Below are 15,244 nucleotides of genomic sequence, written 5' to 3'. Positions count from 1 at the left end.
GAGCCATTTTAAATTTAATAATCTTGTTATATTGTATTAGGTTCAACTTTCCCTATATACTTATTTGTCTGCTGAATTTATTGGAACTGCTACCATCTATACTACCATACGCAGAGTAGGAACAGTATTACAGCTAATGCACACCTTAAAATATTACTACTGGGTTATTAATCCTGCTGACAGTAGTGGAATTACACCTAAAGGATTAGGTAAGTATACCCTTACCACTGAGTTTACACTTTCCTGTTTTGTTATATATCCTGAGTACTACTGTAATGAACAGATGTACATGACTATGAAATTATCACTGACCTGATTTCTTTCTTATGAAGTAGACTGGTATGTTGAGAATTGTTTATGGTAAAGAAGAATTTATTGCCTTTCAGTATTAAATTACTTTGGAATATAGGCAATTAAAAATAAGCAATAGTCTTTATTTTAACCTAGATGTCTTTCAAAAAACAATTTGGTTACAATATTAAAAACCAATGAATATACAGGTTATGACCAGTGTGTTCTAGTATATTTGCTTTCAGCATTGCAGATAGTTACCTTTTTTGATGTCTTTATTCCATATTTACTCTTTGTTCTGAGTGGAACAGAGACTAATTTAATTCTTTAGTGTCCTTTTTAATGTTTTAAAACTATAGCCATCTTTTCTAACTATACAACAAAATACACCTGTAGCAAATAAAATAATAATAGAGAAAAAAATTCATTCATGACCCAAACCACAGTTATGACTATGACAAGGTTGGCAAGTTTTCTTCCTCTGTTTCTCACTGCATAAATATGTGAAAATGTTTAACTTCTTTGAATGAATTGAGATTTTTTTTCTGTTTTTTTTTCCTCATTTTTTTCTTCAAGTCCCTATAGTAATCTAAGAAAATAGATATTTACATTGTTTCTTAACTGTTATATAAATTAAAGTTATCCACTCCATTATATATACTTGTTTACCTCTGTTTTTATTTGTTTAAAATTACTGATAATAAATATTTTTAATTATTTTCAGAAATGTCTTAACAATTTACAATTTCACCAGTAGTGTGACAGAGGGCTTTCCTTAACATGTTCACAATTAACATTGAGTATTACAGTTTTTTTTTAACAGTGTTTTTAATAAGGGAAGTAACATTTTAATATTTCAATATTCAATATTAGTTTTTTATTTTATGGATGAGGCTTTCAAAATTGTTTTTTACATTCAGACCTACTTTGTCTTTTATAGCTTTTTCCATTGCTTTTAAGTTGATAATGCCTCAAAATTTACTGAATAAATACCATTTATTATATTCTCTGCTTAGCATTCTACATGTTAATTTTATAATTTATAATGTAATTATATGTATATAGACATTCAGATATGCAAATAAAACTATGTATATAACTGTGTCGTTAATGTCATATTCATTTTACAAGTCAGGAAACTGAAAAGTAATACAAAATGAAAGCATTGAAAGTTGGTTCATATATGTTTAACGCAGAGCCATTGTTTCAAAACACTGTAGAATGATATCTACTACAAAATACATTCACACATGTTAATTTCTACTTTAAACCATCAATTTCTAATTACAAAAATTTGCAAGAGTTGTACAACGAGTTCTCAGATCTCTCATCAAATTTCCCAATAGTTTGAAGTTTTGAAGTTTTTAAAACTTGGAAGTTTTAAAATTTCATTCTTTCTCTTAATGAAACACTCATGTGCATACATGCTTTTTTTTTTTTTTTTCCCTATTTCACTTAAGATTAAATTGTAGGCATAATGACACCTCACCACTAAGTGATTATCTGTGAATTTCCTAAAAGGTAAAGGTATTCTGTTGAATAATGATTGGGTACCCATTAAAATCAGGAAAATAGCATTAGTATAATCCTGTACTCCAAAGACCCCATCCAGATTTTGCCAATTATCCCAATATTGTTCTCTCTGGCCGGGGCGGGGAGGAGATCATTGTAGAATAGTTCTTTTAGTATTACCATGACTTTAGCATTTTTGAAAAGTATGGACACATTATTTACAATGCCTCTCAGTTTGGATTTGTTTGATGTTTGCTTGTGATGATTCAGGTTTTTCATTTTTGCAAGGAATAACACAAAACTCATTTCTTTTCTGTCTCATTGTATCATGTCAAAGAGGTACATGATGTTTAGTTGTCTTGCTAACAGTAATGTTAACTTAGAACATTTGACTAAGATGATTTTTCGGTATGAAATCAATGTTTTCTCATGTGTAACTAATAGATATTTGGTGGAGAAATGCATTTAGACTGCTTACTTTCCTTTCTTCTACAAAGCTTCACAAATTTTAATTCATAGATAACTCCTGCTATAATTGATCTTACTGTAACAACTGCCAACTAGCAATGTTGTCAAAGATATTTTTTAGTTTGCATATTACTATAAAGAAGAACTTGTTCTGTATTTATTTTTCAGGTTTTTTTTTTGTATTAGTATAGACTCAGGCATTCTCATTTTATTTAATGTATTATATGAACAGTTGGCATTCATTTTTGCAAAGGGCCATATAGAATTTAGGTTTATGTTGCCATAAAAAGACTGTTACCAGTAGTCAGTGCTACCATTTTTATTGTGAAGATAACCATGTATGTAAACTAATGGGTATGACATGTTCCAGTGAAACTTACAAAAACAGGTGGCAAGGTAAATTTGGCCCCAAATTTTTAGCTTGTCAATCCTCTGTTGTATACATTCACTGAATTTCAAATTTTCTCAAATTTGGCCATCACTGCCTTCACATGGAGTTTATGACAAATGTTCACAATTTTTAGTGCTTCTTTATTTTGTGGCAGATGAGATTCTGGGTTCATATTATACTTTCTTTGTTCCAGTCCTGGAATCACTTATTTCTCCAAAGACTGGTTTGCTTTTGGGATATGTTTTTTAGAAATGAAGGTCTGGTGTTAGGTGTAGGTTTTTTTTTTTTTTTTGCTTCTTGGATGTCTTTGTTTCTTAATATTATTAGTGAACAGATCTAGGAAATATGTTTCTATTTTTGTATAGAATATTTATACACATTCACACACACCTACACACCTAAAAATGTATCTATCTATTAGAAATGTGAAATCACACCAGTATTGTTCAATTTCAGTCTAAAACTGTGATGACTCTATCTAGCTTCAGGCTTTTTGTATTTAGAACTTTCTTGTTCAACAGTGAGAAGTCTGGGTTCCCTTAAATTTAACACATGTATATAGTTTCTTATTCTACTCTGCGAAACCAGTGTTTTATCATATACACCATCACATTCTTAGTGTTAGCATTTTCAGAATGGTCCTTATTGCCTCCTCAGTCCCAGTTTTTTCTTTGGCACTGATAACCCTACTTTCTCTTCTTGGTTCCACTATCCCTGATGGTATTGCCAGATTTAGTTATTATTTTGGCTTTGTCAAGGAGATTGGGGATCTCCTTGGCCTCTGCCACCTCTTCAGGACTCCAGCCCTTGAGGCACCACTGACTCCAGCTGTCTCGAGAGGGAAGTGGGGAACCAATACATATATTTTAAAGAAAAGTGACAGGTGCCTGTAATCCCAGCAGCTTAGGAGGCTGAGGCAGGAGGAATGCAAGTTCAGAGCCAGCCTCAGCACTTTAGTGAGACTCTGACTCTAAATAAAAAACAAAAAGGGCTGGGGGTGTGACTCTGTGGTTAAGTACCCCTGAGTTTAAATCCCTGGGTGTGGGGTGTATAAAAAAAAAAAAAAAAAAAAAAAAAAAAAGAGTGGCAAAAAAGTACAAAAACATTTCTTTTCTAAATGATAGCTTTTTTCAATGACATGTTGAATGAATTAAAACATTTTCCTTTATGAACACAGAAGAAAATTTATACTACATTAAGCTTTCCTATAATTGTTATTCAGGTGTAGGCACTCAGCTAGAGAAATAGAATCATTTTGCTTTGACTGTAACTTAACATTTTTGTCTCAGAAGTTATTTTTATATGGTTCATTATAAAAACCTATATATTAAAAGTATCATATAGTAGTACATGTTTGTAGTAGCAAGTGAAATAACAGCTTGAAAAATTAGTATTCCCCAAGTAGTGAGTCTTAACATTTTTTTCCCTCTTTTCTCTGTTCATATAAACATGAATATAAACCTAAGTGTTTCAAATTATAGGTATTCAGAAATGTACTGTGAAGAGGTCATAAACATATTCTTACATTTATAAATTAAATATTTTAATATAATATGTAAGTTACTTTTATAAATATATATTTTGTAATTATGAAATATGTGATTATATATAAACATGTTTATAGCATCTTTAAAATATATATTTTATATATGTATGAATATATGTACACATTCATATATGTAAAGCACATGAACATATATATACACACCCATACACATGTATTCATATATATAAAATAAACCTCAAACTTAAGAAACAGATTATTACTAATAGAATTTATTTCTCCATCTATGGTCACCTTTTTCTGTTGCCTGTTGTAGTACATATAACCTCATTCTAAATTTTATGTTTATTACTGCTTTTCTCTGCTTGATCATTTCACTGTTTTTTATTGTGCTTCATTTCAGTCTTTTACTATGTATATATGTATTTGAAACAACTTACTGTTTAGCTTCTGTATTTCATATAAAATTGTATAATTTGTGACTTGTTTCTTAATTTCATATTTGCTAGAGAAATCTATTTGCATTTTATTTTTCAAAAATTGGATCTGTGACAAATGTACAGCAAACACACAAATATATATATATATATTTCTCTGCAATCTGCTGTTTACATTGTGAAATAAATGGCGAGAATAATTTTATCTAACATTTACTGAGTGCTTACAGCTAAAATTGTCAAGATTGTTCTTATTCCTTTACATATATTGACCTGTTTATTCCTCACAAAATGTTCTGTTATGTAAGCAATATTATTATCCTCATTCTAACAATAAAGAAAAAATAAACCTGAGCACAGAAATATAAAACTTGTCTAGTTTTATTAAGGGTAGGAAAAATAAAAGTAAATAAATTATTGCTAAGAAAATGACTGTCTCTGTGGGGAGAGGAGTGGGGGATGTAATCAGGAAGAGGATGTGGCACAGAGCTGAGCCCAGGAGTAGGTTGAGAGTCTGGGCAGTCGAATATCACAGATACTTGGTAAATATTCAGGAATTTTACAAAACTATTATTAAGCATTTGTTAGCTTGAAATTAAAATCAGTCATGGTGGGAGGATTTATACAATAGAAATCACAAATATGTAAAACACTATAAATCAACATTTCATCCCTGGAACTCTGTACATAGTTCCTGTACCAGTACACCAATGATTGGTGTGTTTCCCTACCAGGCTTCTGTTACTGTTCAGTTTCTCACCTGAATAGTGGTTATATAGTTGTTCATTTTATAATAATTCATTAAGTTGTGCATTTATTCATTCTGTATGTGTGCTATATTTCATGAGGCAGTTTTGGAAAACAGTTCACTAATTGCTGATAGGAATGGAAAGGTACTTTGTATACTCTTGATAGGTGTGGGGCAAAAAGTGTGGAGAGTATTCTTGGAAATGGAGATTGTCTTAATAATAGGTGGAATGGATTGTTAGGGTGATGATTTACTTGCAGTTTAATAATCTTCATGTAAATATTTGTTGGGTGTATAAGCAGATATTATAAATGATAAATGAAGGAATTGTGCTTTAAATACTTAAAAAGCAGCTCTGTAAATCCTGATTGCTTCAAGAAAGATAGTATATTAAGGATTTTCATGAGCCTAGCTCTATTTCTTAAAAATATAATTTAACTATTGTATGTTATGCATATTATATATATCACTTCATATTCTTAATTTTTTTTAGAAATAAGATTTTATAATTAAAAATTTTGGCAATATGGTGGAACTGATACTGTACACTTTTAACTTTTCACTTTCACTTTCATCTATTGATTCAACATTTATCAGGTGCCTACTATACTTTGTATTGTACATATGTACATGGAAGAAAAAAGCTACAAAAAGAATTGTGATAAAGTAGAATATATACTATTTCTGTGCTTTCTTTTATGTGGAGTGAAAATAGATCTATAAATGGAGATAAATTTCATTGAGGATGGAATAAATATTGAGAAACATAGTAAGCTAAAAAATAAGAAGAAAAAGTACCATTATACATATTTGGTTATTATGCATTTATCAATGGGTAGTAATATATTAGAATTTTCAAAAAGCCCTTTCTCCCAGTTCTGACATTCAGTGAATAATTTGTATTTGCCACAAACATGAAAATTAATATTATGGAAATTGTATAGTATTAATACTAACATTATAATTTTAATAAATATAATTATTAATGAGTTCCACAGTATTCCAGCATAATTGCATTAAGCATATTTAATACTATGGATTTTTTTCTTTCTTTCTTTCTGTTATTCTAGATGGTCCCCGGCCATCACAAAAAGAAATCATATCACTTCGGGCATTTATGCTGCTTTTTCTGAAACAGCTTATATTAAAGGTAAAATAGTTTTATATAATTCAGAATTCTAGTATATTCAATGAAAGGGAACTTTTGGCATAGTTTAAAATCATTCTTGTTAATTTAACAATAACTTCCATGAATTGCTTTCAGAATTTAGAAGTTTTTTTTATCAACTTTTGTTGAATAACTTGGTTAAATACTCTGAGAACCTTCTTATTAAGGAAATGTGTCAGAAAGGGGACACGGAACAGATGAGTAACAACTGAGTGTAAATATATCATTCTGGAAAACTGTCTTTGTTTTAGGTTAAGAAAGCTTGCACAGTGTATTTTATTATAGTAGGGCTTTTTAAAGATTAAGTTGGAGAGAAAGGGAAAATACAAGCAAAATTATAAGATAGTATGCAAAAGTTGATAATATAAACTCTTGAATTCATACTGTGTTAAGGAAATAGCCATTACAAATGCTGAATGTAGTTGACGTACTGACTTGAGAGTGTCAAATGTTTTGATAACTTTAAAAATAGATTTGATTTTCCAAATATTTACTTATGCAACTTGAAATAATATAGTCTATGAATTTTGGGGATTTTAATTAAAATGTCACTGCTTATAAGGTTTACTTTCTTTTAAAATGGTCATTTTGATGCCTTTCTTTAAAGTTTTCTATTTAGATTTAAATTAAGTAATATAATATTTTTTAAAAATTAGGACCGAGGGGTCAAGGAAGATGAACTTCAGAGTATATTAAATTACCTTCTTACAATGCACGAGGTAGGACATGTTATGGGTCTTTTAATCATTTTATTCAAAGCTTTAGAGAAGAATTTTAACTAAATATTTATGATTCTTATTATGCAGGATGAAAATATTCATGATGTGTTACAGTTACTAGTGGCTTTAATGTCAGAACACCCAGCTTCAATGATACCAGCATTTGATCAAAGAAATGGAATCAGGTATGATTATAATTGTATTCTTCTTAGAATTTAGTGCAGCACTGTTGTGCATCCTAGATTCTATTATATGAACATTTGAATAAATGTAGCAAAATCTTACACATAAGAAAGGAATAAATGGAAAAAATGTCTATCAATCCTCAGAAAACTCAAGGAAAATTATGAAGTGTATAGAAGATGGTCTCAGGAATTAAGAGTAACTTAATTGTTGTTGCTTTAGTAAAGATATTTCAAATAGTGGGAAGAACAGATTTTTTTTTTTCAAGGACACTAAAGAGCAGATATGTTTCAGCAAAAAGAGATGCAAGAGAATTATATGATATTAGACCCAAGAAAGAGGTAGAAGCCTGAAATCAAAGGCCTGTATTGTGGTATTATGGTGTGCACCGTAGGCCCTTTTTTTTTTTTTCCTGTTGATGATGAAAATTGAAGAATTTTGAACGGGAAAATGATGTGCTTTGATTGTCAGTTTTTTAGATTTATAATCAGCATTATGAAACATCAGTTGAAGGACAAGTGTGATGTAGCATGATCAACAGATATTATTTATTCATTAGTGTTAGAATTGATGACTTGAGTCAGTATCAGTGCAGTAAGATGAGACTTGTAAGTTATACTGGAATGTGAAGCCAAACGAAAAGATTTTGAAAGCTTATTTAGTTATGGTGACTCTAAAGTAACTGGGTAGATAGGGGAAACACTATCTTGAGTAATAATCTCATGAACTAAAACCTGTAGTTTAGCTCCATATGGATATTCCTTTTTATTTTCTGGATTTTGGGTTAGTGGGAAGAATAGGAATTCTGGATTGTGCCTTGTGTATCTCAATCTCATTAAAATTTCACAAGTCTAGAAATGACAGATCAATAATTCCCAAGCAATTTTTTGTGCTTCTTGTTCTTGGCCAGTTATATCAGCATGTAACAACTTTCTAGACTTGATGAAGTTTTCTTTCTTTCCTTTTTTATTGTGAAATCTCTTTTGTTCCTTTAATATGAGACACCTGTCCTTTTTTTGACAATAATATAGTATGTCCTTTATTTTTCTTCTCAATTTATAGTACATATTTATTCTTGTTATCCTATAGAAATAGACTCTCTAAAATTTGATTTTATAACATCTAGTTTCTTCTCTGGGGGGTCTTTTAGTTTCTAATTCCATCTGGCTATGTGTGGCTATGTCCCTTTGTGTCTGCCACAGGCTTAATGAAAATGTTCACTAGTCCATTTCTCAAGTCAGATTTGTCATTTACCTCTTAGGGCCTTGATAGAATTTAATGAGATCATTGTACCAGTGCTCTTTGAAGACTTTGATTTTAGAAGAGCTCTCCAAAAGTCTCAAAAGATTTGTACTATGAGTTGTTCATTAAAAATGAACTTTGTAATTTTCAGTAAATGTTAAGGGCATCAGGTATTCAAAAGAAGGGCTCTAGCTATTAGAAACATGAAAAGCAGTTGTCAAAAACTGTAATATTCTTACTGATATAACTAAACAGAAAGTATAGGGTCAAGGGATAGTAAATCAAAAGATTTGAAAGATGTAAATATCTCAAAAACAAATTGCCACTACCACTTACAGTATCTTAGGAAATCCAGAATGGAAAAATGAAACATGAGTGTTGATACCAAGTCAATACTAACTAGTTGTTTTTGATAAATATTTAATTTTGTTTTAATAATACTACCTAATCAATCATATTTTCAAATATATTTATAAGAGAAAATCACCTTAAGCTCACAGCACGGTTTCACCAGCATTTTGTTTTATTTCATTTGATTCTTTAACTATACATATTTATTTTTCCATACATTTATTGGCATTTCATAGTTGTACGTAATGATGGGGTCTGTTGCATATTTGTACATGCACACAATAAAACAATATAATTTGGTTGATGTCATTCCCCGATATTTTTCCTTTCCCTACCCTCCTCCCTCCCCCTTCTCCCTTTTCCTGTATTCTACTCTTTTGCCTTCAAAATTCATGAGATTCTCCTCCACCACAACCACCTTTCTATTTCTTTTTCTTCTGTAGGTTGCACATATGAGAGAAAATATACATCCCCTGACTTTCTGAGTTTGGCTTATTTTGCTTAACACCATATTCTGAAGTTCTATTTATTTCCCTGCAAAGGATATAATTTTATTTTTCTTAACTGCTGAATAAAACTCAATTGGTCATATATGCCACATTTTTTTTTTTTTTTGTCTTCATCCATTGGCTAGGCCGCTTCCATGATTTGGCTATTATGAATTGAGCTGCAATAAACATGGATATACATGTATCACTATAGTATGATGACTTTAATTCTTTAGGATAAATACTGAGGAGTGGTATAACTGAGTCAAATGGTGGTTCCATTCTTAGTCTTTTCAGGAACCCCCATACTGATTTCCATAGTAGTTGTACTGATTTATAGTTCCACCAACAGTGTAAAAGTATTCCTTTTTCTGCACATCCTCTCCAGCATTTATTAGTGTTCATATTCTCTCTCTCGCTCTCTTTCTCTCTCTTTTTTTTTTTTTTTTTTGGTGGTACTGGGAATTGAATCACAGGCAGTTAACCACTGAGCCACATCACCAGCCCTTTCTTATATTTACAGACAGTGTCTTGCTAAGTTGCTTAGGCCTTGCGGAGTTGCTGAGGCCAGCTTTGAACTTGAGATCATCCTGCCTTAGCCTTCTGTGCCTCTGTGATTACGGGCATGTGCCACTGCCACTGTGCTGGGCTCGTGTTCGCATTCTTGATGGCTGCCATTCTGCTGACTTCATAGTATGAATTTGGAAGTGTTTCAGCCTTTTCTTTTTCATGCAGTAATTTGAGGAGCATTGGCATTAGTTCTTCTAGAAAGGTTTGGTAGAATTCAACTGAGAATCCATCTGATCCTGGGCATTTCTTTGTTGTGAGACTTTTTTCCTCCTTCTAGCTCATTGCTAGTTATTAGTCTGTTTAGGTTTTAGGTTTTCTGTTTCCTCTTGATTCCATTTTGGCAGGTCACAAATTTCTAGAATATTATCCATTTCTTCTAGCTTTTCCAATTTATTGAAGTGTAAGTTATCAGAATAGTCCCTAATGGTCCTCTGTATTTCTGTGATGTTTGTGGTGATTTTTCTTTTTTCATCTCTAATATGGGTATTCTTTAATTTTCTTTTGGTTAGTTTGGCTAAGGACTCATCAATGTTGTTTATCATTTCACAGAAGTGACTTTTCATTCCATTGGTGTTTTTGTTTTTTTGTTCTCGATTTTATTGATTTGAGCTTTGATCTCAGTTGTTTATTTCCTTCTACTGGTTTTAGAATTGTTTCTTGTTTTTTAAGAGTCTTGAGATGGATGCATCATTAGGTTATTTGTGATTTTTCAGATTTTCTTATGTAATCAATCATAGCTATAAACTTTCCTTCTCCCTTCATGGTGTCTCAGAAGTTTTGGTATGTTGTAATCTATTCTCATTTGATTTTAAGAATTTTAAAATTTCTACCCTGATTTCTTCTATCACTCATTCATCATTCAGAAGTGCAGTGTTCATTCTCCTTGTGTTTATGTAGTTTCTATGGTGATTTTTTTGATGTTGATTTCTGATTTCCTTCCATTATGACCAGGTAAGATACAAGGAATTACATGTGTATGTGTGTATTTATATTTTTGTATTTGTTATGAGTTGCTTTGTGTCCTAAAACATGATCTGTTTTGGAAAAGGTTTTATGAGCCATTAAGAAGAAAGTGTATTTGACTGCTTTTGGAAGAAATATTTTGTAGATGTCTGTTAAGGCCTTTTGATGTATATTTTTATCAGTTCCAAAGGGCCTTTACTGAGTTTATGTCTGGATGATCCAACTATTAGTTAGAAAGATGTGTTGAACTCACCTAGTATTATTGTACTGGATCTGATTGAGTCTTTAATTTGAGTAGTGTCTGTTTTATATAATTAGGTGCACCAACATATGGGGCCATCAGTATTTATTATTATCATACCATCTTTTGGGTTTTTTTCTTTATCACTATAATGTGACCTTCTTTGTCTCTTCTAATTAATTTTGGTTTGAAGTCTGCTTTGTCAGATAGGAGATTTGCTACCACTGCATGTTTTGTGCTGCTTTTGCCTGTTCCATCAATTCCCATTCTTTTACTTTCAGCCTGTAACTGTCTTTGCCTGGAAGATGAGTCTCTTCCAAACAACATATAGTTAGGTCTTGTTTTCTTTTCCATTCTGCATGCCTTTCTTTTAACTACTTTTGAGACCATTTACATTTAATGTTGTTATAGAGAGATGTTTATTCTTGTCATTTTTTTGTTTCTAATATATGCTTTTACCCTGTTTCACATTTGTTTACTCTTCAAATGATATTTGTTCATTTGTGAGCTTTTGGCTTTGTTTTATATTTCTTCTGTGTGAAGTATTTCTGTAAGTATTCTCTTTAATGCTGGCTTAGTAGTCTTGAATTCTTTTAATTTCTGCCTATCTTGGAAGATTTTTGTTTCTTTGATTATCAGTAACTTTTGTGAATATAGAAATCTTGGGTGACAGTTATTTTCTTTCTGGACTTGGAACACATCAGTTCAAGTCCTCCAGGCTTAAGGAGTTTGTACTAAGAAATTAGAAGAAATGTTGATGGTCTTGCCTATAAATGTGACCTGATTTTTTTCTCCTGAAACTATCCTTATTCTCCATATTAGCAATTTTAATTATAATGTGTTGTTGAGAGGTTCTTATTTGTTCTTGTCTATTTGAGAATCTGAATATTTCCTGTATCTGGATGTCTATCTTGTTCTCAAGGTTTCAGAAATTTTCTATTATTATTTCCTTATAGAAGTTATACATTCCATTAGCCTGCCTTTTCTAACCTTCTTCAATTACATGATTTTTAAATTTGATCTCTTTATGTTGTCCCAGAAGTCTTATATACCCTGATTATGGTTTCTTATTTTCTTAAATACTTTCTCATGTTCAATATTGGCCACTTAGTCTTCCAACTCTGAGACTCTGTCTTCACATGGTCTACTCTATTAGAGAGATTTTCATTTGAGTATTTTATTTGACTTATTGTAACTTCAGTTTCCACAGTTTTTGTTTGGTTCTTTTTCAGTATATTTACCTCCTGATTGAATTTCTCATTCATGTCCTGTGCTGATTTCTGTAATTCATTCAATTGTCTTTCTGAATTCTCTAGGCATTCATTGATCATTTTTATAATTATTATTTTGAATTCTTTATCTGACATTTTATCTATGATCTATGATTTAAAATATTTATTGCATTTCTGTTACCAACTTTTTGTGTTGTTGTTGTTCAACCTGGACTACTTCATTTTCAAGATACACTATGACACTATATTTTAAAAAAAGATACTTACTGAAGTAAAAGCACACCCTAATTTTTTATTTGCCACTGCTATTCCCCAGGGAAACTTCTTAAGTTCTAGAATTAATTGTAAATATATATGATTTACCATTACCCTTTCTTTATTATGTAAAATATATACTTTTTAATAAAAAAGGAATATAATTCTAAAGCATATATAAATATTATAATGAATATGGCCACATTTTTGTATAGTATTGAGGCTTAGATAATAATGTGTTACTGGGGCTGGAGTTGTGGCTTATTGCCTGGCATATGTGAGGCCCTGGGTTTGATACTCAGCAGCACATATAAATAAATAAAAATAAAAAGATCCATTGACAACTATAAAAATATTTTTAAAATAATATGCTACTGTAGGCTTTTTTGCTCCAAATAACAGAAAAGTCTCTCATTATTTTGAGTAAAAATTGAGTAATGTATAAAAATCTCATTAGAGTAGAAAGCAAGAATTGCAAAGCTATCAGGAAACAATTTCTCTTTTGCTGTCTGTATGACTGCCTCATTCTTCCTTCTGTATATTGCCCCTTTGGACAAAAACAAAACATTGCTGTCCTAATTTCTTTTAAGTATCAGTTCCTAATTCAAGAGCCCAGTAAAGACTATATATTCTTTATTAATTTACATCTAAATTCTCAAAAAGGAGAAATAAGTAGACAGGTTCACCATTGGTGAATATGAGTGGTCCAATGAGCCATGGTGAATAGGAGAAATTCATTATGTTCAAAGGTTGGGGCAATTCTAAGAGAGAGGAGATAAAGTCTAACTAAGCACATAATCTTAAAATTGAAAAATTTGAGGTAGTATTTAGGAAAAACCTGTCACATTGCTCTTTGAGTGTATTTTTGAAGGCTATTTAAAGAAAAATTAATGAAATGTGCTTCATTTTATTTTTTCCAAAGAATTATAAAAATCATGAGATCTGTTTTATGTGTTTATAATTTATTTGTATCCAGTGTTTTCATTTTTAATATTGGTAAATGTTTAAAGGATAATTTTTATACTTTTTAGGGTGATCTACAAATTATTGGCTTCTAAAAGTGAAAGTATTTGGGTTCAAGCTCTGAAGGTTCTGGGATACTTTCTGAAACATTTAGGTCACAAGTAAGTTGATGTTTTACATAATGAGTTATAGAAATGTCTACTGAAATTTGTTATGAGTTTTTTTTATCTAATATAACATGAAATTTGACTAGAATATTTCTAACATTGACAAATCTTATAAAAGTTGTAAAAATGTTTTGTAATGTCTTAAATAGTTGATTTTGGAACAGGATAACAAATAATATAATGTAGTTTATTTCTGTCTTTTTCTGGAAATAAAAATATTGTTCATTTTAAGAATGTAATGAAATATTTTATAAAATAAAGCACATAATGTGATTTCATTGAAAACTTTCTTAATGCAGGGACTACCATGTATATCTTGATCTTTTTCTGAGGGGTGATATTAGACTTAAATGCTGAGTCAGTGTTTTACTGTTTATCTTTTTTCTTATTTAATAGTGAGGCCTTTGATTATGTTTGTGACTTAAAATCTTATATTGCCTAATTTCTTCACCCAAATCCAGAATTTACTTTAAAAAACTTTTCATGTATGTGATAACTACTATTTCAATGTTTACAGTTCACAGTGTATCATGCAGTGTGTGCTGTTCTTTCATAAACCTATTTTCTGTACAAATGAACCTAAGGAAATAGTACTATAATTTTAGTATTGCTAGATGAGATTCTTCCCAGAGTCTTATTGTTGCCAATTTTTTCTGTTGCTTATATTTGCAAAGAGTTTATTGATAACACTGATGAAAATGTAAAAGATTCTAGCATGGTGGGTAGACCATAACATTTTGGAATACATTTTTTTTGTTGTTGTTGTTGTTTTGGTACCAAACCAATAGTTAAGGGAGAATGGTGATTTTAAATGTAGAGAATAGTTCAGACAAAGCCAGAATTGCAAAAAAGTGTTACATACACCTGAGGAACTGTAAGTTTTCTAAATAATAAAATACTGTCAGTGAGAAAAACATGCACATTTGATAGTATCAAATAAAGATCACTCATGTAGCTTTGATTAAGTAAAAGAAATTGACTTGGATAAAATTAAAGGATTTTAGCCCTAGATCAAAATCAAGAATGCACATTGAAAAATAAAGATGGGATTGAAGATGTAACTTAGTGGTAGAGCAATTGCCTAGTATGTGAAAGGCTTTGGGTTTAATCCTTGATACCACCAAATCCATCACTCAATCAGTTAGTCAACAAAAATTGAAAATATAGAAGAAGATGAAAATCAAAGATATTGTAAAATTAAAAATGACAAGCAGGCCATTTTCTGTATAAATATGGATGATTAAGATACACCTTTCTCTTTTTCCTATAATATTCACAAATAATTCAGTAAGATGTAAAATATAAAATCCCTCACATATTTGTTTGCCAAATTGAAGGTAAACTCCAAACT

General features: G+C 30.6%; 1 protein-coding gene across 8 annotated transcripts in view; it reads left to right on the top strand.

The window, feature by feature from the left end:
- NBEA (neurobeachin) overlaps positions 1 to 15,244 on the top strand; it is a 660,252-nt gene that overhangs the window by 178,955 nt on the left and 466,053 nt on the right. For all 8 annotated transcript variants that reach the window (XM_079137358.1, XM_079137357.1, XM_079137359.1 and 5 more), the window contains 5 exons: positions 41 to 209; positions 6,422 to 6,501; positions 7,176 to 7,238; positions 7,326 to 7,423; positions 13,795 to 13,887. In XM_079137358.1, the coding sequence (XP_078993484.1) occupies positions 41 to 209; positions 6,422 to 6,501; positions 7,176 to 7,238; positions 7,326 to 7,423; positions 13,795 to 13,887 (503 nt within the window). The remainder of the gene's footprint in view (positions 1 to 40; positions 210 to 6,421; positions 6,502 to 7,175; positions 7,239 to 7,325; positions 7,424 to 13,794; positions 13,888 to 15,244) is intronic.

Source organism: Sciurus vulgaris (assembly GCF_902686455.1).
Source record: "Sciurus vulgaris genome assembly, chromosome: 4".
Taxonomy (NCBI): Eukaryota; Metazoa; Chordata; class Mammalia; order Rodentia; family Sciuridae; genus Sciurus; species Sciurus vulgaris.
Note: the sequence above shows the minus strand (reverse complement) of the source record. Positions and strands in the feature narration are given on the sequence as shown.